The 25815-nt window shown below is 43.4% G+C and overlaps 1 protein-coding gene across 1 annotated transcript in view; it reads left to right on the forward strand.

Moving 5' to 3' along the window:
• Positions 1–3632: 3632 nt before the first annotated feature.
• LOC147210473 (bone morphogenetic protein receptor type-2-like) overlaps positions 3633–25815 on the forward strand; it is a 33900-nt gene continuing 11717 nt past the window's right edge. The window contains exons 1-4 of the mRNA XM_086111181.1: positions 3633–4555; positions 19992–20177; positions 22350–22529; positions 25624–25731. Coding sequence (XP_085967307.1) covers positions 4474–4555; positions 19992–20177; positions 22350–22529; positions 25624–25731 — 556 coding nt within the window. The 5' untranslated portion in view covers positions 3633–4473. The remainder of the gene's footprint in view (positions 4556–19991; positions 20178–22349; positions 22530–25623; positions 25732–25815) is intronic.

Here is a 25815-nt window from a genome sequence, read left to right on the forward strand (position 1 = left end):
ATCCACCCCACATATTAGCGGAGCTCAGAATCTGCCTGCCCAAACCTCAATCAGATCGACCAAAATCGCAATACTCTTACACCACAACTTAGACCTGCTTTTAGCTCATCTAAAGATGAGTCTACTTTCTGCCACCAAATTGTCCGGTGCACCAGAGGCATGTAAAAGTAAACGCCATTGGTCAGCCGGAACGAGCATGGTGCAGTGAGGTCGACCAAATTCCCAAACATGCAAAAGGAGACGCTCACCTGCACGGAAATTAAATACAGCCATTTTTACATCTGGGCGTAAATAGAGCCCTGAGTGTGTTTATGACAGTGTGGAGGCAGTAATGACGTAGGATGACTTACACACATTAGATTTTAATACAAGTCTGTGACATCGGTTATCTATGATCCTGTCTAATGACCCAGATACGCTGTGGCGTACTAATACTAAAATCTGCAAATCTGCAGATTATTCCTTCCAGTTATTTTATGCTCTGAGTAGGCCAAATCCTCTAGAGTGGAGCTATATTAGGATTTTGGGGCTGTTGCAAGTGGGAATTAAATAGAGGAAATGTGTGGGTATGGGTGGCATGTGATTGGGAGTATTGGCAGTCGGGAGGGATATGATCAAAAATATCAATCTAAAGAAAGGAAAACATCTACATTCTCAATCAAGGAGAATAGTTGAGAAAGTCAGTCAACAACAAGCGCAAAGTATTATGCTTATCACTGTCTTTAATCAATGATTACAATATTATGTAAACTTATACAACCTAATAAGATAAAGTTCTGGCGCTTTATCTAAAGATCTGCCCAGAGATTAGATACAGTTTTGGTTGACATTGTCAAAGAGGTTTGAAATTGAAAATCCAGTTAGAGTGGCGAATTATTTAGGACTGTAATATTGCACTGCGGGCGGCCCGGTGGTCCAGTGGTTAGCGCGTCAAACTCACTGTGCAGAGGTACCGGGTTCAATTCCAGTTCCGGCCTCCCTGTGTGGAGTTTGCATGTTCTCCCCAGGCCTGTGTGGGTTTTCTCCGGGTACTCCGGTTTCCTCCCACATTCCAAAAAACATGCATGGCAGGCTGGTTGAACACTCTAAATTGTCCCTAGGTGTGAGTGTGAGCGCGGAGTGGATGGTTGTTTGTCTCTGTGTGCCCTACAAGTGGCTGGCAACCGGTTCAGGGTGTCCCCCGCCTACTGCCCGGAGACAGCCGGGATAGGCTCCAGCACCCCCCGCAACCCTTGTGAGGATAAGCGGATCGGGAAATTGATGGATGGATGGATGGATATTGCACTGCATCATCCTAAAAGGTGTTGTCAAAAATGTCTCTCTTTTATGTACTGCAGCTAAATCCAGTGCGGTTGTGCACGTGTACCTCATAGAGGGCCCATTATATTTGTAGATGAGTTATTGGCTGGTTGCAAGTATTCATAATTCATGCACCCAGGAGCGCTTATAGTGTAACACCCAATGAAACGGAGCGCAGGTTTATAATAGCCTGAACACCTACCATGAATTTACCCATGATTGAATCTGACCCTGAGATATAATCCCACATGAATTGTGTCACTCAACACTTGCCCACTTGCACACATACTCGTGCTGTGTGGCGAAAACATAGCACTTTTGTTTTGTTTTTTGTTTTTTTTACTTGGCCACTTTTTCAATGTCGTTCATGCTTGGAGCCGTGAATATCACAGTGATACGAAGCAACAAAAATGTAGTGTTTGCATATTCACTATAAATAAGGTCACAAAAACACTAAAACAGCAAATGTTTACGGGTAGTAATGCATCCATATTCAAACAAAACTGTAAATTACTTGACAGATTTTATGAATGCATTCATGTCTTGAGTTGGTGATTGAGGTGCCTTATCTGAAGCTGGCATGTGCTCAATTCCTGCTCAATTTTCCAATTCACAATCACCATGCATGTACCCGAACAGACACAATTTGGATTCAAATCTGCTGCGTGCATTGTTTCATGCAGCTATCGTGCCTCTTGATTTCGACATCGGTTCCACCACCATTGACAGCAGACTACTGCTCCATTTGTGCATTACAATCTTACATTGCCACCTGCTGGAATATTTACATGGGTACCACATGGAGCCCCCAAACTTCAAAGTTTAAAGTGTAAACACTGAACATACCGTATACAAAATACACACACACACACAGGAAATGACTGTCAACACTGAGAGAGATAGAGAGACAGAGACAGATATATATATATATATATATATATAGAGAGAGAGAGAGAGAGAGAGAGAGAGAGAGAGAGAGAGAGAGAGAGAGAGAGAGAGAGAGAGAGGGTGTGTGTCACACATTGATGTTGGAAAATAAAACCAGGTTCCCCCTCTCATTCATCAGAAAGGTGTTCAGGACTCTGTTCAGGGCAAGACCAATAAGTTTATCCATGCCAAACTCGCATCCATTCAAACTGGTCCAGGAAGAACTGCTCTTACAAAGTTGGGAGCATGCAATTGTCCAAAATAGTGTCCCCTTAGCTCGGGGGTCGGCAATACGCGGCTCTTTAGCGACATCTAGTGGCTCCCTGGACTTTATAAAAAATGTTTGAAAATGGAAAAAGATTTTGATAGTAGGCTAGTATAGCTCAAATAGATATAGATACATGTTGCAGCTCCGAAAAAGGAGAGCTGTGGTGTTGTTGTTTTTTTTTAAACGTACACTTTATTTATGCTTTTAACAGTCTCGACAAACAGAGGCACATCTGCGTCCGACTCCGTGCCTTCTCTCTTCTCGTTCAACTCGAGAGGCGTTCAAAGCCAGCCTCCGTAAAACAGAAATTCATGATCACTTCACTGGCACTAAGAAAAGCGAAAATAATGCACCAAAACAAAAAAAAAAAATCAAGCGAGGAAATCACAAAATAAATTCTATGGGGGCGTTTGTGAACACACAACAAAGGAATGAATAACAAACAATTCTGAGACAGTCCAGTCTCCTACATTCATACAGCTTGTGTTTCCTTCATTGTAAGTGATAATTTAGGAGTTTTGGAGAACATTAAATTGTGTCAGGGAAGGTAACTGTAACCACCTGTGACTGGCCAATTGCATCTCTGACCTGATTGGCTAGCAGCTCAGGCGAATTCCTTTTAAAAAGGGATTGAGGAAGTAACTCAGGCCGGACAGCATTAATGCATGTGTACTCTAAACCTGGTTTTAGCTGTGTCCTACTGGAAAAACAAAACAAAACAAAACAAAAAAAAAAACCGGGAAAATCTCCTTCCTGGCAGAAGTGTTTTTTATTCTTTTTCCACACGGCCTGCTTTTTCGCCACATAATAGCTCCAATGAAAGGAACTCTGAATGGTTCCGTCATGCCAAAAGATTTTGGATACTGTAATTCCATGCTGCCAACTTTGTGGGAACAGCATTGGGACAGCCCCTCCATGTTCAAACAAGGTTGTTGTCAACCCTTTAGTCGGGAATTTCGTGGAGCTGTGGGGTCTGTAACGTTCCTTTCCCTTCCAGGGTGTTGTGCTCACCGTCTGCGGCACAGTGGCGCTGCGGTACCCGTGTTTGGCTCTCTCCGACTGCACTGTACTCCCCCCCCCCCCCCCCGCGCCCCCCCAGACGCCTACCCACAGCAACCCGATACCGGAGACGAGCGGTCCAAACAAGCCTGCAAATAAATGAGGCGTTCCCATCCGCCCACCCTGTCTGTCTGTCTGTCTGTCTGTCTGTCTGTCTGCCTAACGGAGCTCCAAAGCGTCTAGGACGAGCCCAGTCGACCGCCCCGAGGAAGATCAGCTCCAGAGATATACGTTGCCTCCCCCACCCGCCTGCTTGCAAGCTCCCGAGTGTTTTTTTCTCTCTCTCTCTCTCTCTCTCTCTCGTGTGCGGAAAGGCGGAAAACTCACTGCGTTTGGAAGCATTCCTCTCTTTAAGACCGAGAAATAAGCTGGGACGCCGAAGGGGAGGACGAACTCGCTAGCATTTGGCTAACGTCGGCGAGCTTCCATAGCGTTTAGCCATCTAGCCAAGCTAATTGGCTAACGTGTAATTACATGGGAACGTCCTGTTTGTAGAGTCGATGGGCACCCGAGAATGGTGTATGGATAATTCCGTGGAGTATGTGTCGTTTTAAGCGACATTTTTCGTCTTTAGACAAGTTTTTTCAGCGGGAGACTGGCGTCCGGCGGATAGCATGTCAGCTTGTAGAGATGGCTTGTTTCTGCAATCGCGCTTTATATACGCCAAACAACTTCATCGCATAGGTTTCATGCGGGAATCAAACACGGGACGGCGTTAACTTGTTTACTCCCCCTTGACGGTACAGCGAGCACCAAATGTATAGCTATGTGCGAGGAGGAGCATTTCGACTAATTGTGCTGAACCGAGGACCGAGGCAAGAAACATTTATGTGGTAACTGCAAAAAAAGGCGAGGACCCGAAAGTACATCAAGTGTGTGGATTAGCTCCAAGTGAAAGACCAAAGTCGATCTATACGATCATGCCCGTGGGCCGAACTACAACCATGCAGTGTCTAGCAAAATTTGGCTTTTGCCTGGCTCTTCTCCTTACTCCAGTGGCTGGTAAGTGGCTAAGTTGCGTATAGATTGTCTTGTAAATATTTAATGTATGTACTGTAGTGTGCACCAAACACCTCACTCGATATCACTTAAGTGTTGTTCCGGTTCTAAGTCTTCACGGTGGTGATTTTCTCAAATGCAGTATCCTCAAAACATCATCTTTTGCCCGCCCCCTTCGCTGTGCTCTATGGAGCTCATCTCATTGTTGTCCAGTAGCCTTCACAGATAACTCATCTTGAGCGCTCGAGCAAATACCCACACTGGCTCCTTTTTAATCATTCTGTGTACAAAGGCCTGGAAAAACACTGCCAAACATACTGCAGGCCTTGTCTGCCAAGTTGTGCCCCAACCCCCCCTTTTCCAGACTCTCTGTTGAGGCCAGGCTTCCGTGAGACCTTGAGCATGATAAGATACTCGCTTGGGCTGCGCTGAGATGGAGGAACAGTGAATGCAGGGAATGTTTGGGAAGATGGGAACAATATCTATATTTTTAACGACAGAGTCATTCCATGGCTTGGGCATTGGGGGGGGGGGCTGGAAACTAGGAGACATTCAGAAGTTTGCGCTGCCATTCCTGCATTTGTTACAGTAGAATAGAATAAAATCTGCCCTGTTGTAATTAATATCCACATGGTTTTGCCTGATGCACTTTAGCAGGTACGTGGTTATTCTCGCCAATAGAAATTAAAAGTAGTGTTTAAATATTTGTACAAGTGCCAGGATTCATTGTTGATTATCAAATGAATCGATAATTGTTATTGAGAACTGATTCATCCTTTTGCTAGATTTTTTTCTTAATTATCCAATTGCTTGGAACTTCAGCATCTCAACAGTACATATGAACTGATTTCTATAATTCTTCATGAAATCAGGCTGAATATCATTGTGTTGCATCAAAATAAAACATTTGCTTTTACTTTGGAAAACGATCAACATTTTTGCCTATTTTCTGACATGTGACAGACCCAACCAGGAACTGAATCACAATTAGTGTTTGTGCATTTTCTGCACTGCACTGTCAATTTGAAGTCATTATTTAACATAACAGCACAGTTACGTACAATATGAATTTGATTATTTTTAATTTATTGCTGACTTTTTTGTGTTGATGGCTGTCAGTAAGTTCTAAAAAAACAAAACACTAGACTTTCAACATCCTGTTGGATTGATATTTATTTTTTCCTTTTAACCCTGGAGAACCCACTGGGTCAAATTTGGCCCCTATAAATTCTGCTACTCAAATGCTACCCTTAAATCCCAAAGGGTCAAATTTGGCCCGAATCCTAAATTAGGATTAAAGCATTAAATATTTGAAAAAATATATATTTTGGTGTTCAGTGAACATATAGCAGTCATTTAATGTAAAATTCATCATTTTCCAAAGAAGAAACGGGTTCTTGGGTTCTCCAGGGTTAAACCAAATGCATATTTTCCCTGAACCCCAAGTAAGAACGTTATCAAGATATCTGTCAAAAATATTGTGATATTACATTTTGGCCACATTGCACAGCCCTACCAAGTACCAATACTTGATAATGCCATTATGTTTTGCAATTCTGATGAAAATGTATCTTATTGCAGTCGAATCAAATCAAAAACGCATCCTTTTCTTGAACATGGCATATTTTTCAGAGTGACATCTTATCATTACAACTTCACAACACTGCCCGAATAAATCCCGTGTGACCAAACAATCCATCCATCCATTTTCCGAACCGCTTGATCCTCACTAGGGTCGCGGGGGGTGCTGGAGCCTATCCCAGCCATCTTCGGGCAGTAGGCGGGGGACACCCTGAATCAGTTGCCAGCCAATCGCAGGGCTGACCAAACAATGTCGCCAAAATTAATCATTACAATGTACAGTGTATTATCCAAAACGTTCCAATACAAATGTGAATTACCCTCGTATTCTGCTTTATAATGATACACAAAAAGAAATGAACAAATTCCCTTTTGTTTACCTGAACGCAGCTCACACCACAGCTGCTATGTGACTTCCAGTGTCGACACAATGACACGAAACAGCAAGCCAGCATTAATTAGATAACAACTGTTGGGGGGGGGGGGACAAAATACAGCTAAAGTCAAACACATGTTTTGAGTTGGTTGCCAGCCAATCGTAGGGCACATAGAGACAAACAACCCATTCGCACTCAAAATCACACCTGCGGACCATTTAGAGCATTCAATCAACCTGCCTTGCATGTTTTTTGGAATGTGGGAGGAAACCGGAGTACCCGGAGAAAACCCACCCAGGCACTGGCAGAACATGCAAACTCCACACAGGAAAGCCGGGTTCGGATTCAAACTCACGACCTCTGCACTGTGAGGCGGATGTGCTACCGTGCCGCTTTCCTGCAAGTTTTAAATGTCTCCCTCCTCCAACAGACCTCAATTAAGTTATTAGCTCATCAGCAAGCTCTCCGGAAGCCCGATAAGGATCCTGTTCATCTGAATCAAGTGTGTTGGAGGAGGGAGACATCTAAAACATACAGGAAAGAAGCCTTCTAGGACAAGGTGGCAAAAACAGAACCCTTATGAATCTGCCAAAATGGGACCTTTAAAAAAGTCAGAGCTCACTTCCTGTACATCTCGGCATATGGCTGGAATGGACATTTTTGCACATTTGGGGATGCTGCACTTGCCTCCCAATTTTTGTAGCACTCAAACTCAACTGTATTTCGAGAGCACTTTAAAACAACCGCCGCTGTACATGGAGCAAAAATAATTCATACTACAACAAATTAATAACAAAGACAGTAGCAAGCAGAAAAACAGTAATACTAAAAATCAAGCCTCACGCGGAGTCAAAAGCCAAACAATAAAAATGAGTTTTAAGATTGAGTTTCAAAGATGGGCAGCGGTCAGTGGGAGGTCATTCCAAAGAGAGGCAGCGGCAACGGAAAAGTCTGATTCTCTCTGAGCCTCGCCTAGTGCTCGGTACCTCTTATAGCGTCTGGTCCACAGACCTGAGGCACCTGCCAGGTGCATATAGGGGCGGAAGAGCTCAGAGAAGTAAGATGCGGCCGGGCCTTTTCAAGATTTGAAAATAAATAATAGAATCTTCAAAAGAAATCTAAAATATGTCGCACTAGGCAATTTTCCCTTTTATCAAAGTAGAACACATTGAATAGGGTCGGCCTACCCTAGGTCACATGTACCGTGATTGGATTTTTTTCCCACTGTAGGTGGCGCTCTAGAGCAGAGGTCCCCATACCGGTCCGCGGGTTGGGGATCTCAGTATGGATGGGCCGACTTCACGTCGATACCGGTGCAGTTCGAGGATGAAGTCTGTGCTGTTGCACACGAGAGGGACCTGTTCATGTCTGTGTTGGCCGTTGCCATGTCAACATTATTGGCTGTTATCTGCTCGATATTTTCAGGGTCTGGTTAAAGTGTGTCGGTCAAAATCTGTTGAATTCATGAATACGTTTTGTGGTGTCTGTGGATGTAAGAAATAAAAATGTGATTGCATGTTGAAGTTGTGAACGGGTTGTCTTACATCGATGTCTGGTTGAACTCAGAGTGAATCATAAGCAGCATTCTTACCTATCCACTCCAGAGACTGCCAATCGGATTTGCTGTTTAAAAAACGACACGTGTACCCACTCAATTTACAGGTGGAACGGTGAGAAAGTCATTGACGTGTCTGCTGCTGAGAGGAAAAACAGTTTTGCTGGAAAAGAACTATTGTTTCGTCATCCTTATCGGATTATTGTTTTTTTTTTTTTTTTGCTCCCAAAAAATTCTCAATCGTTCGTATCATCGTTCAAACAATGAGTAAAATCGTTTCAAATTGGAATTATCGCTAATACCACATCTCTGAATTATATTCAGAAGACAGCTCTTATTTTATTTTATTTTTTGTGGTACAGCCTGTGATAGCTGTGCCGAGAGCGCCTGTCGCTCATCTTTCAGGGCTTTGCAAGTGGAGGGTCACGAGTCGTGCTGCGGACAAAAATCAAAACGATATCATCCAGTTGTTAGCAAGTCTGGTTAGCATTTTCCTACATACTCAGTATTTGCTGCCTCAACGCATTTGTCCTTGGCGTGTGTGTAAACTCATCTTGGTTGTTGCTGTTTCCTCGCTAATTATTTCATTTGAATTAATTCATGCTATTGCATCCGTCCATGCATTGTTTTTCATTCCAACAAAATCTTGCACATATTTATATTTTCCCTTGGCAGTATTGCGATAATATTGGATTGATAAAACCATGACATGAGCCATGCCCGCATCGAAAAGTCGTTGTTTTTAGATTCAATATTTGGGTTATATCAGCCAGCATGTTTTGGCTAAGCTTCTGTTTCCCCTCCAAGGGTTGTTTCATGCCAAATCAGCCAGCGGGTTGAACCAAGCAGATTTGGATTTTAATGAAACTTGGTGTAAGTTGTTGATAGTGATGGCAGAACAACTGGGGGCCTCTTGGAAAAGTCACATCTCCGAAACTTTATGCCACCTTTGCTTCACCTTTGTCGCGTGACGTCATCTGAGATTGACTTCAAGTTTGAGATTTAGTGTTGTGATGATGACGGGTGATATATATTTGCTCTCTTCCACCAAGTTGCAAAGCATGAAAATGATCACTACACTGTGAAGTGTAACAAACACTTTTTTGCTTTTGTTTTTTTACATTTTACATCGTAAAATGTATGGCGAAAGAGTTCGAACTGCAAAATGAAATGTTCAGGTGTACATCAAATCAAATATGAACCAAAAATGGATTAAAATCAGTCAAAAGTCAGCTCTCAAACAAATGACAGCGATGGAGTGCAATTACAGGCTCACCGGAAAATATCAAACAGTGCAAATAGCAATGAAAACAAAAATACATGTCAAAGGTCACGTCCCGTTATTTTGATGGAGTAAAGTTTTGAGGTAGACAGTTTTAATCCAGAGCAAGTCATATTTTGAGGCTCATCTCTTTCTTTTCTCGGGATGTACAAGTATGTACATTTCCGAGTACTCATTGATGCGAATTTGTGGCATTCGTGATGAAAAATCATGTTTTGTCTTCATCAAATACTGTATTGTTCGGAAACATAAAAACCTTTCCTGGACATGGCATTGCTTTCACTTCCTCTTTCGTGTTTTCTCATCTGTGTTTGCGTTGGAGCTACGTTAGTATTGTAGCCGTACTCAAAAGTCCACCGGCCCGGAAGCTATACAGTAAATGATTCTGGAGAAGTGGTACCAGCGCTGTTGTATTTTGCGAATACAAGTACAAGATGCAAAGCATGCTTCTTTTCAACGACAATAACTATTGGAGTGTCATCACGGGTTTTCCTCCTGCGGACAAGGCTTACAAAGAAATCTGCCCTTGCATAAATGGCACCTGATACAAATCTATGCGGGGGTGTCTGAACCAATTTTGCACGGGTATTTATTTTCTTACGACGGTATAGCATCTCTCAAATGAAGCGCTCCAGCGCATCGGAGTGTATTTCTATTTTCAAAGCCCCATAATCAACGTATCAATTGCTGTTGAATGTTTGGCATTTCAACGCCACGAGAGAACAAAATAGGGAAGGCGCTTTTACCACCCTCCTCTGCTGTGACGATTCTCACGATTTTTTGGACTTTTCCACACGCGCATGGTCGTCAATGTTACTAATTTGACCAGAAAAGCTCGACAGCGGCACCAAACGCAACATGTCACTGGATGCTGTCAGAGAGGGCCGCTCGGATTCAAACCGCCGTGCGACGAGAGAAGAGAGAGTGTGCTGTTAAACAAGTCGGCCGTTTGAACGGAAAGTTACCCAAGCAAAGGGGGAAGCGTATTGATATGCTTTGCCGTGACGACTTCCCGTTGCACGGCAAGTTAGAACGCCGCCGTCGTTGAGCAAAGGCAAAGCGAAGCGTGTAAGTTGTCAAAAGATGGCCGTGCTTTGAAAAGAGCCGACACCGTGTCAACAAAACTCATTTCAATCTGTACCCTGCGTCGAGATTAATTAGTCTACAGAAGACACAGACTCAGAAATTGCATTATTAATCAGCAAAATAAATGTACAACACAAATATTAAATATTTTGTGTGCGCCTATCGTACCGTATTTTGCGGACTATAAGGCGCACCTAAAAGCATTTCTCAAAAGCCGAGAGTGCGATTTATAATCCGATGCGCTTTACGCTAAGCAACGGAGGGGAATCCCGCGCCTTACATTTTGCTCATAAGCAAGTTCGTGGCGGCAGTTAGCTTCCCACAGTTCATTGTAACGAAGGCCTATTTTGTGGGGACACGAAATACGGGAAATCGGGACATTGAAATGTGGACGTTATAGGGGTGAAAACGTTGAAAAGAGTTTCAACTGGAGTAGTCTGTGCCCACAAAGTAGTTCCTCACGTGTACATAATAGTTATGTGTGCACAAATGATACATTTATTTTTATTGTCGTGTCATGTCCGGCGTTCTGTACAACCATGCAAGGCAAACTGATCTGTGAAATTTAGTGGAGAAAACGTTTGGCTTGTGCCGCCAAAGACGTGCTCACGAATCTTTTGTTGTAAAACACAGTAGGCACCAAACTGTCGGGGAGATCCCTTTACCATGCGGCAAGCTAATGACCCAAAACATAACTGCTGAAACAACAACGGACTTTGTCAGGCCAAGAAGTGGAAGGTTTTTGGTTGGCCAAATCAATCTTCTATCGTGCATGTCTTTTTTATTTATTTTTGCTTGCCCAAGCGGAGATTGAAGTGAAGTCACCACCTCAAAGTTAATCCCATCACATTGAGATTTCTAAAATGAGGCAAAATGATTTCAGGCTTGATCAGACATTTTGTCTTTCAAAGATGTTTTCATTTCAGCGGCATGTGGCAGTCATGTGCACTTGATGAGAGAGGTTACAAAACCGTGGCTCTCTCCCGTTAGCCTGACGACGCTTAACTTGGTTCATATTGAAACGTGATTACTGATACCGTATCACAAGATGGACCCAAGGCAGATTTTCAACAGCTGGCTTTTGAAGAATAGCATATTAGTCACGGCATGGATTGCGGTTGGAGACGTATAGCTCAGTTGTAAATGCACCGTGTTCACACTTAATTTGATTTGTCTGCTTCAAATAAAGCAGAACATGTCTGGGGTTACATGTGCCGTGCTGAATGTGTGTTTTGCGGCGCTCTTTTTCACCGTCAGCTCGCACTCGATACGAAACGACATTTGAGTGCCTTTACCAAGTACAATTTTTGTGTTTGTACGCGGTTTGTTTTTGTGTTCACTTTGCACGCCCGCGACCCTCGTGAGGTGAAGCGGTTCGGGTAATGGATGGATTTGCATTGTCCCGTATTGTGGCTTTACGTAACCGAATGTGAACAAACTGTAAATAGATCAGTTCAGTCATGCCAGATGAGTTTCGTTTTATTTAGTCAGTTGAGCCCAGTATTAACTTGAGCTTCGGTTTAGGCTTCATCAGAGAATTGCAACTTATCAATGTTACTGTTACTGCTGTTGACATATCCATTATTATTCATATTTTCCAACCAAAAATGATCAGGCTGAAGTGAGATGAACAAAAATAATTTGCTTTTTTGCGTCTACGCCGCCCATTGCGAATTTTTCCATTGTGAGACAAATAAAGGTTTTCTTATCTTATCTCTACTTACGAACGCCTCTTCATACAAAATTTTCAAGTTACGAAACGTCACAACAGGAAAATGTTGCCTCTTGTTACGAAAGAAATTTCAAATACGAAAGGTAAAAATACAGCGTGGGCTGCTACTCGCAGCTCCGAGTTTCCTGAATGCAACATACTTAGAGCTGTGCTGCCATTGGCTATTACCGAACATCATCCTGGCATCCCATTGGCTAAGAGGGACCTCTACCGTTGTCTATTTGAGTATGTAGATAGTTATGTGTTGAGGCAGCGTCCTCGTCATTCGCCCCTCGGGCCATGAGGCGTTCCGACAGTTTTACGTAAATGTGAATCACCCAGAGAAAGTGTTCACGAGTCGGGCGATCGCTCCCTATGATGATGTTTGCCTTGGACATTTTCGAGTGATTGTTAAATTACATATTTTGATGCATTTTTACGCTTTAGGAGACATTTCTGTCTGAATTTTGGAGGAGTTTGGAACGGATTAGGGCATTTACATGGAAAATTCATTCATTCATTCATTCATTTTCCGAACCGCTTGATCCTCACTAGGGTCGCGGGGGGTGCTGGAGCCAATCCCAGCTGTCTCCGGGCAGTAGGCGGGGGACACCCTGAACCGGTTGCCAGCCAATCGCAGGGTACATGGAAAATGTGTGTCTAATTACAAAATTTTCTAGTTCAGAAATTTCTTCCAGATCCAATTAATTTCGTAAGTCGAGGTACCACTGTAGTGCGGAAAATACACTATTCTAATCATGCTCATTCAAGGCGCCGAGTGCAGTGAGGCTCTATTAATCTGCAATTTGGGGATTATTTGTAGTACTAGTCCGATTCCGCCTCCTCCTCTTCTCTGCTTCGCCTAATTGCACAAGCATTGGCGGTGTCCGCAGTCTCGCTCACTTGCAGTCAGATGACCGCCACCAGAAAAAGTAGTCGCATGACACACAGTCGGGGGAGGCTTCACGCAAAAAATGTATCTTTGATCCAAGATTACATTTTAAAATGTTCTTTGCGAAACAAATCAAGACATACACGCGGCTCTCGCTTCATGCCACAACCTCACCTTATCACGCTCTGACCGCCTTCAAAGTTCTCGATATATTTTAAACCAAAGTCCCGCGACCATCAGTACAGTATAAGACTGGTGCACAACGTCAGCATCCCACTTTTGCTTCCTTCTGCCATGCAGGAGTTGCAGCTCATAAATACAAAAAATAAAGTTCTTCAAATAATTTTGAAAAGGTTCCAACGTAAGGATTTAGTTGTCCATTTTTTCCCCCCGATATATGCTTTGAAAGCAGCTAAAAATCAAGTTAAGTTAATGACTAAATGTTTGACATTCAAATCTCGTCTTTTTCCTGCAAGAGTGTTTGAAAATACTCGTATTGATGCTCAGTAAAAAGGAGCCGCGCATACTGCAACCTGCTGAGTGACAACAGATGTAAACGAGCCACAGGCTTTAATCTTTGTTTAGAATGTGAATGGTCATTAATATCCATTGCATATAAAATACAATTTCTTTTGAATAAAATCATAAAAAAATAAATACAATAAATAAACACATTATTTAAATAGACGTATTGCTGCATTTTGTGGCGGGATTGGTGACCGTTTTTTATTTTTATTTTTTTAACTGATCAGTTGATCATCCCCAAAAATCCTGATCCTGTAAATACGATGGATTTGTCATCTGTTTCTGTACCAGTCCTTCAAACTATGTCTTCACATAGTGGCACTAAAATGTCTGGGGAATGTTATTTTAAGTTAATAATAATCATCATCAACCTTGTGCTTTTGCATTGTTGGAATGTCAGTGTTTTAAGAGTTTTGTTAGGGACTTTTTCTTGAAGCACCAATTTTGGTATCTGATTCTGTGGTTTGGTGGAATAAAATTCGAAAACCGATTCCTTGAAAAAAAAAATATCGCTGGTGCCCTATTTTACAAAACCTTTTCCTTCGGTACTTGTTTAACTTGATATCCGAGAGAAAAACGTGCAAAAATCAACAGATATCTTTTTGTGGGGGCTGGGTTGAATGTCATTAACTTTGTCCTTATGCTGTCATGTGCGCGTGTTAAAATAAATAAATATACAAATCTGCATATTTTTGCCCATTTAAAAAAAATGTTAATTTTGTTCAACACACCATCCACCCCAAAAACTACAATCGAATATGGCTCACTCAACAACCCTTTATTTTGGGATAGACCATGCGCTTTGTTCATAAATCATTAGAGATTATCCCCAGGCCCCCTTGTTGTGTAACAGCGCTACATCACAGCACCTCATTCATCTGTTTTCATCACATATTTGGGAAAGTAAGGGTACGCAGGATGGCTGGGGAAGGGGGGTGGTGAGGGGGGGCTGGTAGAAGCCAGGTTGTGGTACAAAAGCATTGTGGTCAGTCGTTGTGGCTCTCTGATTTTAGGGCAGTGTCAACTCTGGGATTAGCATCACTCTGCCAGACCCAGACAGACAGACAGACTGAGTCGCGCTGGTGCTTTTAGGGGGTGGGCGTCGTTACGCAACAGATGGCACAGATTAAGAACGGACCTGCCCCCGCCTCGTCCCTCCCATCCTTACACAGGCTGGCAATATTGGGGGTGTCAGCAAAGGCCCCTGAATCCAACCCATCCCACCTCAGCAACGAGAATGCACCCAAACAACAGCTGTAGCAGGTAGATTAGGTTTGATAAATAGCTTGACTTTCCGCATTAATGGAAACTTCAGTCCTAAGTGGGGAGAGGAATAACCTTGTACAGTATTTCTCAACTCAACTGTATTTATAGAGCACTTTAAAACAACCACCGCTGTATACAAAGTGCTGCACATGGAGCAAATATCGCAAGGACTACCAGTTTCTTACCTTTTGATGTTATTATGAATTATATTCATTCATGTGAAGACATCAATCACGTGAAGAATTTCTCGCCATAATTACAGTCAAACCTTGCTTTTCGAACGTCTCGTCTCTGTTATCAGAAAATTTGAGATTTTTACGCCTCGGATTACCACCGAAAACCGTTTTTTTGACCAAACTGAGCAAACCCAAATACGCCACTCGACTCCTCTCGGCTTCCTTACACGAGGAAGTGACGCTTCGTCGTGTAACGTTCATTGTGAGCAGACGTGTTTGTTGCGATTTTCGCAAATCTGACTGGTTTTATGTTATTTCTGCATCGTGTATTATTAGCCCCTAATCACGGGCTAATCAAATAGTTTCGGATTTCGAACAAATCGCTTTTCGTACAGCCTTCTGGAACAGATTATGGTCGAAAATTGAGGTATGACTGTACAAAAAAAAACCTCTGAACCCTTTCACGCACAAATAATGATAACCTGATAAGCTGTCCACTGTAGTAACCGCTTACAAGATTCTGATAAAATCACAATGTCCCATGACTGTTGAGCCCTTTGTATAGCAGGCTCATGGGCTACTCACATGGACCTTGGGGGCTACCCGATGCCTTCGAGCACCATGTTAGTGACCCCTGGTGTAGGCGGTACCACAACGTGCATAACAGACGCAACCACGGGTTTGCATTTCTTCTCTAATTCTCACTGGCTTCCCGTCATCAGTGTAGAGTTTCCAACAACAACAAAAAATCTTTGATGGGTGACCACAACCCCATCAGTTTATTGAGTGGGAAGCTTCACAAATTCCTTCGATGTGATTTCCGACATTTGCGATGCCACGTTTGTTGGCGTTTTTGCAAGATTGATGTGAATGCGATACAATAAGTCCACATTGCCATCATTTGCCTGTGTGGAGTCTTCCAACTGCAGCGTCTTGCATGTCTCCGGTGGGCCGTGGCAATCGAGTCAGATTAGATCGGTTGTTTTTCAGCAACGAGGCTGAGCGGAAGGGGGTTGTTTGAGGGGGAGGGCGGGGGCACCGAGGGCCAGTTCTGGGGAGGCGGGTTACTGGGCTGGAGTCGGGGATAGATGGTGGAGCGGATGGAGGGGGGGGGGGGGGTATTAACAAATATCTGGGCCATGGGTAACCCACTAAGTGCCAGCCATCGTCCAATGAGCAAGCTTGCAAAGAGAGCTCGACCCGAGCCTTTCTCTCTCATGTGTCACGCTTCACCGGGTTTGCCCGCACACTCTAACCCACTATCCAGGACAGCGGACGGAGGCAGAGCTCAAGCTCTGCAAAACGGAACCAGGAGCAGGAGCAGAGTCGGCCACGGCCAATCGCAGTTGGCATCCGACCAGAAATGTTCCTAAGAGATTGAAAGAATTTAGTTTTAAAGAATCAACTTCGCTCAAGCAAAGCTTGAGGAAAAACACCGACACCCAGCTTTTTAGAAGTGCTCTCGTCGTTGAAATTGCATAGACGTAAAGCCTCGTTGCAGCCATGGGTTGAGCCCTGTTTATTCCCTCCGTGTTTTATTTAAGCCTGGCTTAAGGGCTTCATTTTTACTTTTGGTTTTTACATGCGCGTTACATGCATGCATGGACTTGCTGACTGCCATGGTACCGAGTGGCTATCCAGATCTGCCCAACAAATGCTGAGTGGGCTCTTCAGTTGGCTGTATTTAGATTGTTTCTTCAAAGGAGATAATAAAAGTTGGAAATAACGCCCCCTGCCTCCTTTGTTTCCTTGTTTAGCAAAGTAAAAGCATCTACCGGAATTGGCCCTAAAATGCAAAGGAAACTCCATCTTGTGCTCTCTTAGCCAAGATCAGCCATTGCGACACCCCACCGACTTGTAGTGAAACTGCAGCACATTTTCAAAACAATGCGCGGGTATCAAGGCAAAACTACGCGCGGCATTGCCACACTGACATACATCCTTTATACTTTATACTGCATGCAGAATGAAGTGTCAAGGAACTTTTAGTGTTCTCGGATTTCCATAATATTAGGCAGCCCATATGCAGCATTGTGAATTTTGACTCGTAAACCGCGATGCCAAGCCGCTTATTTCAAGCCTTGGATAACGGTACTGTACAGGAGAGTAGATTATGACTGCTGCGAGCTTCCAATTATGGCTGGACAGCCGATTCTTTTTTTTGGACATTGAAGTAAAGACAGGGGAAAGATAGTTGATACTTACGGATTCCTGTCTAACCATCAGCAGCCAACAAGGTTAGTCGGTTTGTTTTACCGTGTCGGGTGTTGTCACTGGTCACTGGCTGCGCACTTCCTTCTATTGTCCCAATATATTTCCTCCATTGCAGCATGTATCCTGATGTCCGCCGCCCCTCCCTCCAGCAGGACAATTCCAGTCATTTTCAAGCGTAGTCAGGGAAATGTATTCCTGGAAGAAAGCATTTTTGTCAAAGTTGTCGTACAAGGACTTGAGGCTTATAAGAAAGTGTCTGGACGTTATCAGTCGTTTGGGAATAAAGCTTCAGGCAGTTTTGAGTCGTAAATGAAACAAAAGATGAATTGTGGTAAATATAGACAGTGGTTAAAGTGATTTGTGGCATGACAATGACACTGTCAGAAAAGATGGCAATCAAGCCAATGAACGTAGGTGCAAAATACAGACCTGCATGACAACCTCTCTGAAAAAGAGATGATTTTAGTGTGCCGTCACTTATGTCATGACGTTGGATGTTCGATAAAAGCAGTGCTGTTTTTCATAGTACGGTGGACCCCTGGATTCACATGTTCAGATTTTTTTACGTCATTTTTTTCCCTCTTTAATATTGAGGGTTCGCTTTAATCGGGAGTTTTCGCCGCATTTTCCTTCTGTTTTTCGTGGAAAACATTTATTGAATGTTTATCAGCATTTTGAAAATGTTTACGTTTGTTAAATAAATAAATCCCCGTGCAACTCAATGGCCATCACTTTTATCAGTCGTAGTTGTTAGTATGGTGGAAAAAAAATCCCATAGAAAATTATGGAGATTTAAATTTGTCTTTTGCGTGGAACTTTTGCCGTCATAAAGTCTGATATAAGGCATCTCCCTGCAGTGTTTTCATCTTATTTAAATGGATTTTATATCATTGTAACCTACGTGGTTGTACAGTACAATATTGTGTCAAATGTAGGTCACTCGGCATCCATTGCATCCTGGTCATCCTGGAAGGGGGATTCTCCCATCTGCGGCCCCTTCTCAAGGTTTCTCATTTTTCCCCAGATGGGTGTTTTTGAGTCCCCCAGTCCCCACTCCCCACCCATTCTCCCGTCAGGGGATGTCGTGAATACTTGTCAACAGTGGGCATGTGAAGCCCTTTGAGACTTGTTTGTGATTAAGGGCTAAATAAATAATTGTGACTTGACCTAACGTTTCTCAATGGCGCCTACAAAAAAAAAAAAAAAAAAACACTAAACAGAGGTCGACTTTGGCCAATTTAGTGTCTTTACATGTGGATGGGATATGAGAGAAAAGTCTGTCTACCACTCTGCCAGCTACACACTCAGGCTAGCTTGACCTTGGGCGGAACACTTCCACCCTCGACGCCATATCAAGCGTCAGCCCCCCCAAACAGGAAAGGGAGGATCTGTTTATAGGACATACAATATAGTATATCGTGTTTCTTATCTCAGATTATCCGCGTACTGTACGCAAAGCCACACACTGACTTTGGCTCAAGCGCTTCCCCTCGGCCATCCATCACTTTGGCTCTGCTAAAAATGTGAACCGTTTTCTTTTGGGCACACTGTAGATATCGGAGCAGTGTTTGGATGGGCTGCACTAGGAGTGGGTCAAATGGGCACAAGTTAACCCTCAAAAACAAAGAAGCAAACAAAAAAAGAATGCTAATTTGTCAATATTCTTACCCCCCCCAAAAACTCCTGTCAATGTGGACTTGCTACACTAAACAATTATGGCAAGACAACATCTCTTGTTTATATTTTAAATTGCTTTATACAACGACATTCTACGGCAATATCTACCAGTAAAGAACTGCAAATGATGTCCAGGCTATTTAGGGAGTTTTCACGATTTTTGTGAATGTCAATTCAATTACTCTATCATGACAGATCTGATCACATTTAGTGCGGCAGTAAATACCTCTGCCAACTACTAGAGTGATCAGAATGTGAAAAGGTGGTTAAATCGATTTAGTGATCGGTGAATATTGCTGACAATTTATTGCAACCGGTTTCGCCATAATGACACAAATCTGCAAGGTTTGATGTGGAGTATGCAAAGGTCTACTATTTCCGGGTACGACAGCAGTCAGAATGGGGAAAAAAATTGTATGCTTTATATATCGTCGCAAATGTAGCTCTGATGTGGAGCATGAGCTTTTAAGAACGGAATCTTCCACGAATGCAAACTTTTAGCCGCTTTCATAAAGCAGTGAATGTGACGGCGGTGTTATCGTGGTTTCTCGCCAATGTTTACTTGCTTTTGTTCACGGTTACAGTGCATTTGCTCAACTTCATCTGTTCATCTGTAAATTATCGCTCACAAGCGCACTGGACTGTGATGTCCCTTCTGTCCGAGCCCTTTTGGATGGGTTCTGACCTTTTGGCTAGAATTCGACATTTTTATTAAGGTTTGGCTGAAAAGAGACAAGCATTGTTCCATTTTCAGGGGGCTGTGAGTCAAGCAAAAGCCAAGTAAAATGTCATTTTAAATAAATGAGTAACATTTATACATTGTTTCGTAACCCTGAAGACATGTATTTTTGTCTCATGGAAACAACTGTTTCCAGTATACTGACAAACTGATGCTAACATTTTAAAGGGTTCGAATAAAACTTGTTCTGGACTGAATGTGTTTTGCGGCGCTCACGGTGTTGTTTATTTTTGTCAACGAAAACGCAGAGGTGTGGGCGAAAGGTCGCAACACACCTCTGACTATTAGATGTTCGGCAAAAGCAGCACACTTTCGGATACGATGAATACTCAAGACCGCATCCTCTGTCTCTGTGTAGCGGCACAGGGCGAAGAGCGAGAGTGTGCCTTCACAGACCAGGAGCAGCAGTCGGAGGTGGAGCGAGTGGTGGGGGGCGAGGGCCGAGTCTCGCCAGAGAATACCACCATCCGATGTGCCAAGGGCAGCAACTGCTTCGGCTTGTGGGAGAAAAGTCCACCAGGCGAAGTCCGTCTGGTCAAACAAGGTAGGACACTGCACGCAAGTCTCAACGTCTAAATGCCACAATTGTAATCCCAAGCAACACACCCACTGGAAATGAAAACGACAGCCCATTCAAAGCTCTGAGCTATGCATGCCATGAAATTGGGCAAATGAGTAATAACAACATATTCATATTTTTGAACCTACCGTATTTTCCACACTAAAAGGCGCACTGGATTATGAGGCGCACCTTCAATGAATGGCCCATTTTGTAATTTTTTTTCATACGTTGGGCGCACCGCATTATAGGACACAATCTACAATGCATCCACTCGATGGAGCTATGCTCAAGGAAATGCCAACAGAACGATCAGATGTCAGTAAAACTTATTGAACAAAGCAGCGACACAGTTCACTTAACCAACAGCAAGTTAAAACATTGACTCGTTAACGTTGAACTCTCTTGCCGCTGCTCTATTTCCGTGTTCAACTGCGAAACCGATCGCCTTAAGTTTGAAATCTGCGTTCTAAGCATGTCTCTAGCAAGGAGCCATTTTGGCGTCAAAATATTACCGTAATGACCATACACAAGGCGCATCGAATTTTAAGGCGCGCTGTGAGCTTTTAAGAAAATGGAAGGCTTTTCGGTGCGCCTTTTAGTGCGGAAAATACGGTACTGGAATGTATTGTTATGTTTAATGAAATGTTTCTAATGCGTTGTTTAAAAAGCCGGAAAATGCATTTGACTACAGGGGGATTACTTTGAAGGGAAATTTTGTAGTTTATGGTTGGGGTATAAAATATTTATTTCGAGGCTCAAAAAAAGCCGTTTTGTGAGTCAAAATCTGCATTATACGCTTCAGCAAAACACGGTGATTAGCAAAACTCAGAAACAGATTTTGTGCTTTTGACGATAATTGACCCACCGAGATTGTCCTGAAAAGCTTCACTGGGCTGGTTGCCTTTGCGTTAAACGTGGAGCAACGCGTTCAAGTCACCTCCACGCGGAGAGTCGGGAAGTCGAGGCAAGCCCGGTGCTACAGTACTTACACCGCACAAGCTAGCTAGCTAGCAATGAGCGTCAGGCCGGTGAGCTAATGGTGCTAAACATGTGCGGAGTCGCTCCCAAGTCAGTAGAATGATCCCTCGCTTATCGCGGTTAATGGGGACCAGAACCCCCCCCCCGCGAAAGAGGAAAATCCGCGAAGTAGGTGATGTACAGGATTATGTACATGTGTATGAGTATACATAAAGGTTTTAAAGGTGGGCCGTCGTGGTGTTATAGATTCATGAAACGGAAAAGCCTGTCTATTTGGGCACGCACGACGTTGTGTCAGCAGCTCCCTCCCAATTACGAGGACAAAAAGGACAGATGAAATAATAAATATGGACGAAGACCCTCTGACATTTGATTTGCCTCTCACTCGGACTGTAATTAAAAAAGGTGACACCCCCCCGTCATACTGAAAACAAGCGACCACGAGAGAACACATTTTACCTGTGTTTTGAGCCGCGCAGCATCGGGCCTAAAGCTGCCAACGATGATAATTTTTAAGCGGCTGACTATAGAAATAATTTTATACATCTTTTCCCATTTATATGATTTGCATTATTCTATTTAAAGCCTAGTGGGCTGCAGTATTTCTCCTCGTAATTACACAAATGCGCATCAACATCTCTCTTTGTCTGGCCTCTTATTATGTGTTTCAGCGGAATTTTGTTGTGCAAATGCATTTATCATGCTCATAAAAATATGGAGATTATTTTAACCTTAAGAAATTTTGCATTTTTTTTCTGCGGGTGTTCAGCGGGGGACTGCGTCAGCCGCCTCACCCGGAGGCGCTCCACGGCGGCAGGGACGCAGAAGCAAACCCCCGCCTACTCATTGGCCAGCGGTTTATAGTACGGTGCGGCGCATATAATTACAAAATGGATTTTTCTTCATAAATCTGAGCATGCGGCTCTTAATCAGGTGCGGTCTGTAGCCCGGAATTTACGGTATATATTTTATATAATGAATATCTTTGAAAAATCTGCGATGCAATTAAACCGCGATAAGTGAACCGCGAAGTAGCGAGGAATCACTGTAATCGGTCATAGAGTTTGCTGCAATGAACAATGTCAAATTAAGAAATAAAAATAGCTGATTGAACTTAAAGGAAAAACCATGGTTCATTTGTATCGTCGGATTTGTGTTGTTGTCAACCCCATCCAGGTTGTTGGACCTACCCTAGCGACTACCAAAAATGTCGCGATGACCGCTGCGTGGTGAACAACCTGTCGCCTCAGACCCAGAACGGGACGTACCACTTCTGCTGTTGCGGAAGTGACATGTGCAATGTCAATTTCACAGAGGACTTCTCGCCTCCCAGCCCCGCCACTGCACAGCCCATCTGTATGTGCGCGCGCACACACACACACACCCACACACACACTGTACATGTACACTATGGCATCTAACTGGAATAAGCCCCACCCCAAATTCGTTTCACAAAATTTCGGGTCAATTTGGTAAGGGAGCCATGTATTACCCAGAACTTTTCTAGTTTCTGGTACATTCTTTCCTGGGACATCTTAAACGCCCTGGTTATGACCGACCCGGTTCTAGACCAGCTCCTCGTCCTTCGTGTTCGTGGTCCTGCCAAGTCAGACCCGGAGGGGTGCCCTTGTCTTAAGTTACTGTTACAAAGATTCGCCTTGCTGCTCACTTGCTTCCGTTCAGTCATCAACCGTGTTTCTTCGGGATTTTATCACATATGATTTTTGTGTGATAAATCTAGACCAGGGGTGTCAAACTCATTTCACATTGTGGGCCACATACAGACTCAGTAGATGTCAAGTGGGCCAGACCATTAACATTATACCATACTCTGCTATAAATAACCAAAATATCATGTCTTTCCTTTGTTTTGGTATAAAGAAGCATTGGCGCATTGATACCGTCTACTGTGTTGGGTCTGTCTTAGTGACAGATTGAGACTGCTGTTTTCTTCTCTGATCAAAACGGTTTCCCCCTAGCGGACAATCCACGAATTGCGTTTTATTAAAAATATTCATTTTGTGTCTTTAATGCATTTTTTCATGATTAAATTATCCTGCGGGCCAAATTGAACATCCTTGGGGGCCGGTTCCGGCCCGCGGGCCGTATGTTTGACACCCCTGATCTAGCCAAATATGCACTTAGCAGTTAACTGTCAGCAAATGATTTACACTTAAAGGGGAAGTCAACCAATAAATGTTCTTTGCTATGCAGCCCACCTCGTCTAAATGTTGATTGATATTGTGTATGCGGAACATGACTTAAGCAGCAAAATCCGCCCACTTTTGTCCATCTCAGGGGCCATTTTGCCACCTTCTGCCAACGGAAAACCAACCAATCATGGTCCAGCTCGAGACAATAGATTGGCCATAACTGGTCATTACCTGGCCCCTGAGCATTTTCATTTTCAGTTGACAGAACATGGAAAAATGGCCACCAACAGAGCTGAACAAAAAGAGGTGGATTTTGCTGCTTAACTCGTATTCCACAAGTGCAATATTACTCAAAATGCTGTGTTTAGACTAGTGGAGGCGCGAAGAGCGTATTACTGTGACAAATTTGGGGATGTTGAATTCCCCTTTCGCACACGTTGAAATGAATACGCGTTTTCAATAATGTGCCTTGCGCGGGCAAGAACAGTATTTTAGGATCGGCTTCGACAGCTCAGAAGTTGTCATCCGCGTCACACTTTGGAACGTCGTCAAGCAAAGCAAGCGCATCTACTGTCAATTGTTCTTTCCTCAAGGTTTAGCAGTGAATAAAATGCACTGAGTGTGTGTGTGTGTTCTCGGTGTCAGGGCGGGTGGCAGAACGCGCGCACACACACACACACTCACACACACTACCATTCATGTTGCCACTCCACATTCCTCGGAATGCAAGGCGTCTGTGTTATCAGTCTGCCTGCGGGTGGGTTGGTGACTGTTCTGCTTAGCCGCCAGGTGTCAAGACAAACGCGAGAGGAAGTCAGAAAGAAAGAAATAATGGTTTCAGTACGTTGGATGAAATGTGACATCTTGGAGTTATATTCTAATTTGTAGCCCGTTGCTTGTGCTCGCTTTCACTTGTCGATCGCCGACCTGTCTGGCAGCTCTCTTGCCACCATTGAGGTGACGGGTCCATTGTCTAAGTGGGAGTTGTCTGGGGCCAAAAGCATTCATGACATCAAATTCAGTTAGTTGTGGGAGCGTATTGAAACATGGCAAATGGATTGATTACACTGGTCAGCATAAGAAAAAATGAGCTGACAAAATTTCCTTGGGACATTTTGGATGTACACCAAATATCTCGTTTGTTTTTCTCAATACGCTCCTATTTGATGGTATACAGATTACAGACACCATCTCAAAGACATTGTCATACTGCGTGAGTGGGCCCATTGGTTCATCTTGGTCCCCGGGGTCGATTTCAAAACAGGCTTTATACGATTGTTTTCCGCTCAAGGTGATTTTGCGTCTTTGTTTAGGTACTGGATACTTTCCGAATGTATCGCAAAAGCAATCAGGGTGATGCTTGCTAGACTTTGTCATCCTGTACTTTGATCTGCAACAGCAAATAGCCGAGTATTTTGTCAAAACAGAGCTGGGAAAAAAAAAGATCACATGCCAGTAGCTGCATTCTGAAACCACGAATGTTTCTCATTTAAAACATGCCTTAAAATGACCGACTAAAACCTCAGAAACTCTCAGAGGTGTATAACAGATTGTACACTGAGCTTTGTTGAGGCTACAACCAGTAGAGGATAAGCTTACCTTTAGCTGGTCCTTGAAAGCTCCTGATAAACGTTCACCTGTTTCAATCCACTGGCTGTGACAAAAAGTGATTCTACCCCCCCACCAAAAAATCGACAAATTCCTTTGCAGCAAAGTGAGAGGAAATCTCAAAACAGTCAAGACAAAGTGTGCCGCTCTGTATTTCAGCCACAGGTCACGGTTCCTCCCAACAGGATAGTTAAACAAAGAAAACAAAGAGTTGAAAAGACATGAATTGCTGAAGAACAAATTCTCAGTGCTATTTGGTGGCTGACTATGAACCCTGATCTGAAAATCGCCTGTAAGAGCTGACGCATGTCGGCCGCAGAAGGCATTCTTCAAATCTGAGAGTCGGTCTCATTGCAGCATACCGAAATCGTTTTAGTGCATCAAGAATAACGACAACATTAATGGCACCATCTTTTTTATCCAGGCCATTTTAGTCGGATTGCTTTGAGTACCTTGAAGGTAGAAAAGTGCAATAATAGCAAAGGCCAATTTACCGTTTTACAATTATCTTCCCAGAAAACATAACCATCATCCGATAGGAATCACTAGTCGAAACGTAATTAATATTTCAGAAGTTCCTGGTATATTTCTTAAATTGTGTATGCCAATCACTTAGGTTGAGACCATTTGCCCTCGTATTTATTTGCTACATGCACATGTTTATTCTTTTTCATCTGTCATGCCTGCAGACCCTCACACTCTGCGCTATGAAGAGACAATAATCATCGCCCTGGCAACCGTCTCTGTGCTGGCCGTCATCGCGGTAGCTGCTTTCTTTGGTTACCGCATGATGCGTGGTGAGTTTCCATGGCGCCGCGCTGAGAGCAAAAACAGACCACATTCACTCATTGAGTTTGTTAAATGTTTTGATGGGGTCGTAA

Source organism: Hippocampus guttulatus, chromosome 1 (genome assembly GCF_054856545.1).
Source record: "Hippocampus guttulatus isolate MCC_2025c chromosome 1, RoL_Hgut_1.0, whole genome shotgun sequence".
NCBI lineage: Eukaryota > Metazoa > Chordata > Actinopteri > Syngnathiformes > Syngnathidae > Hippocampus > Hippocampus guttulatus.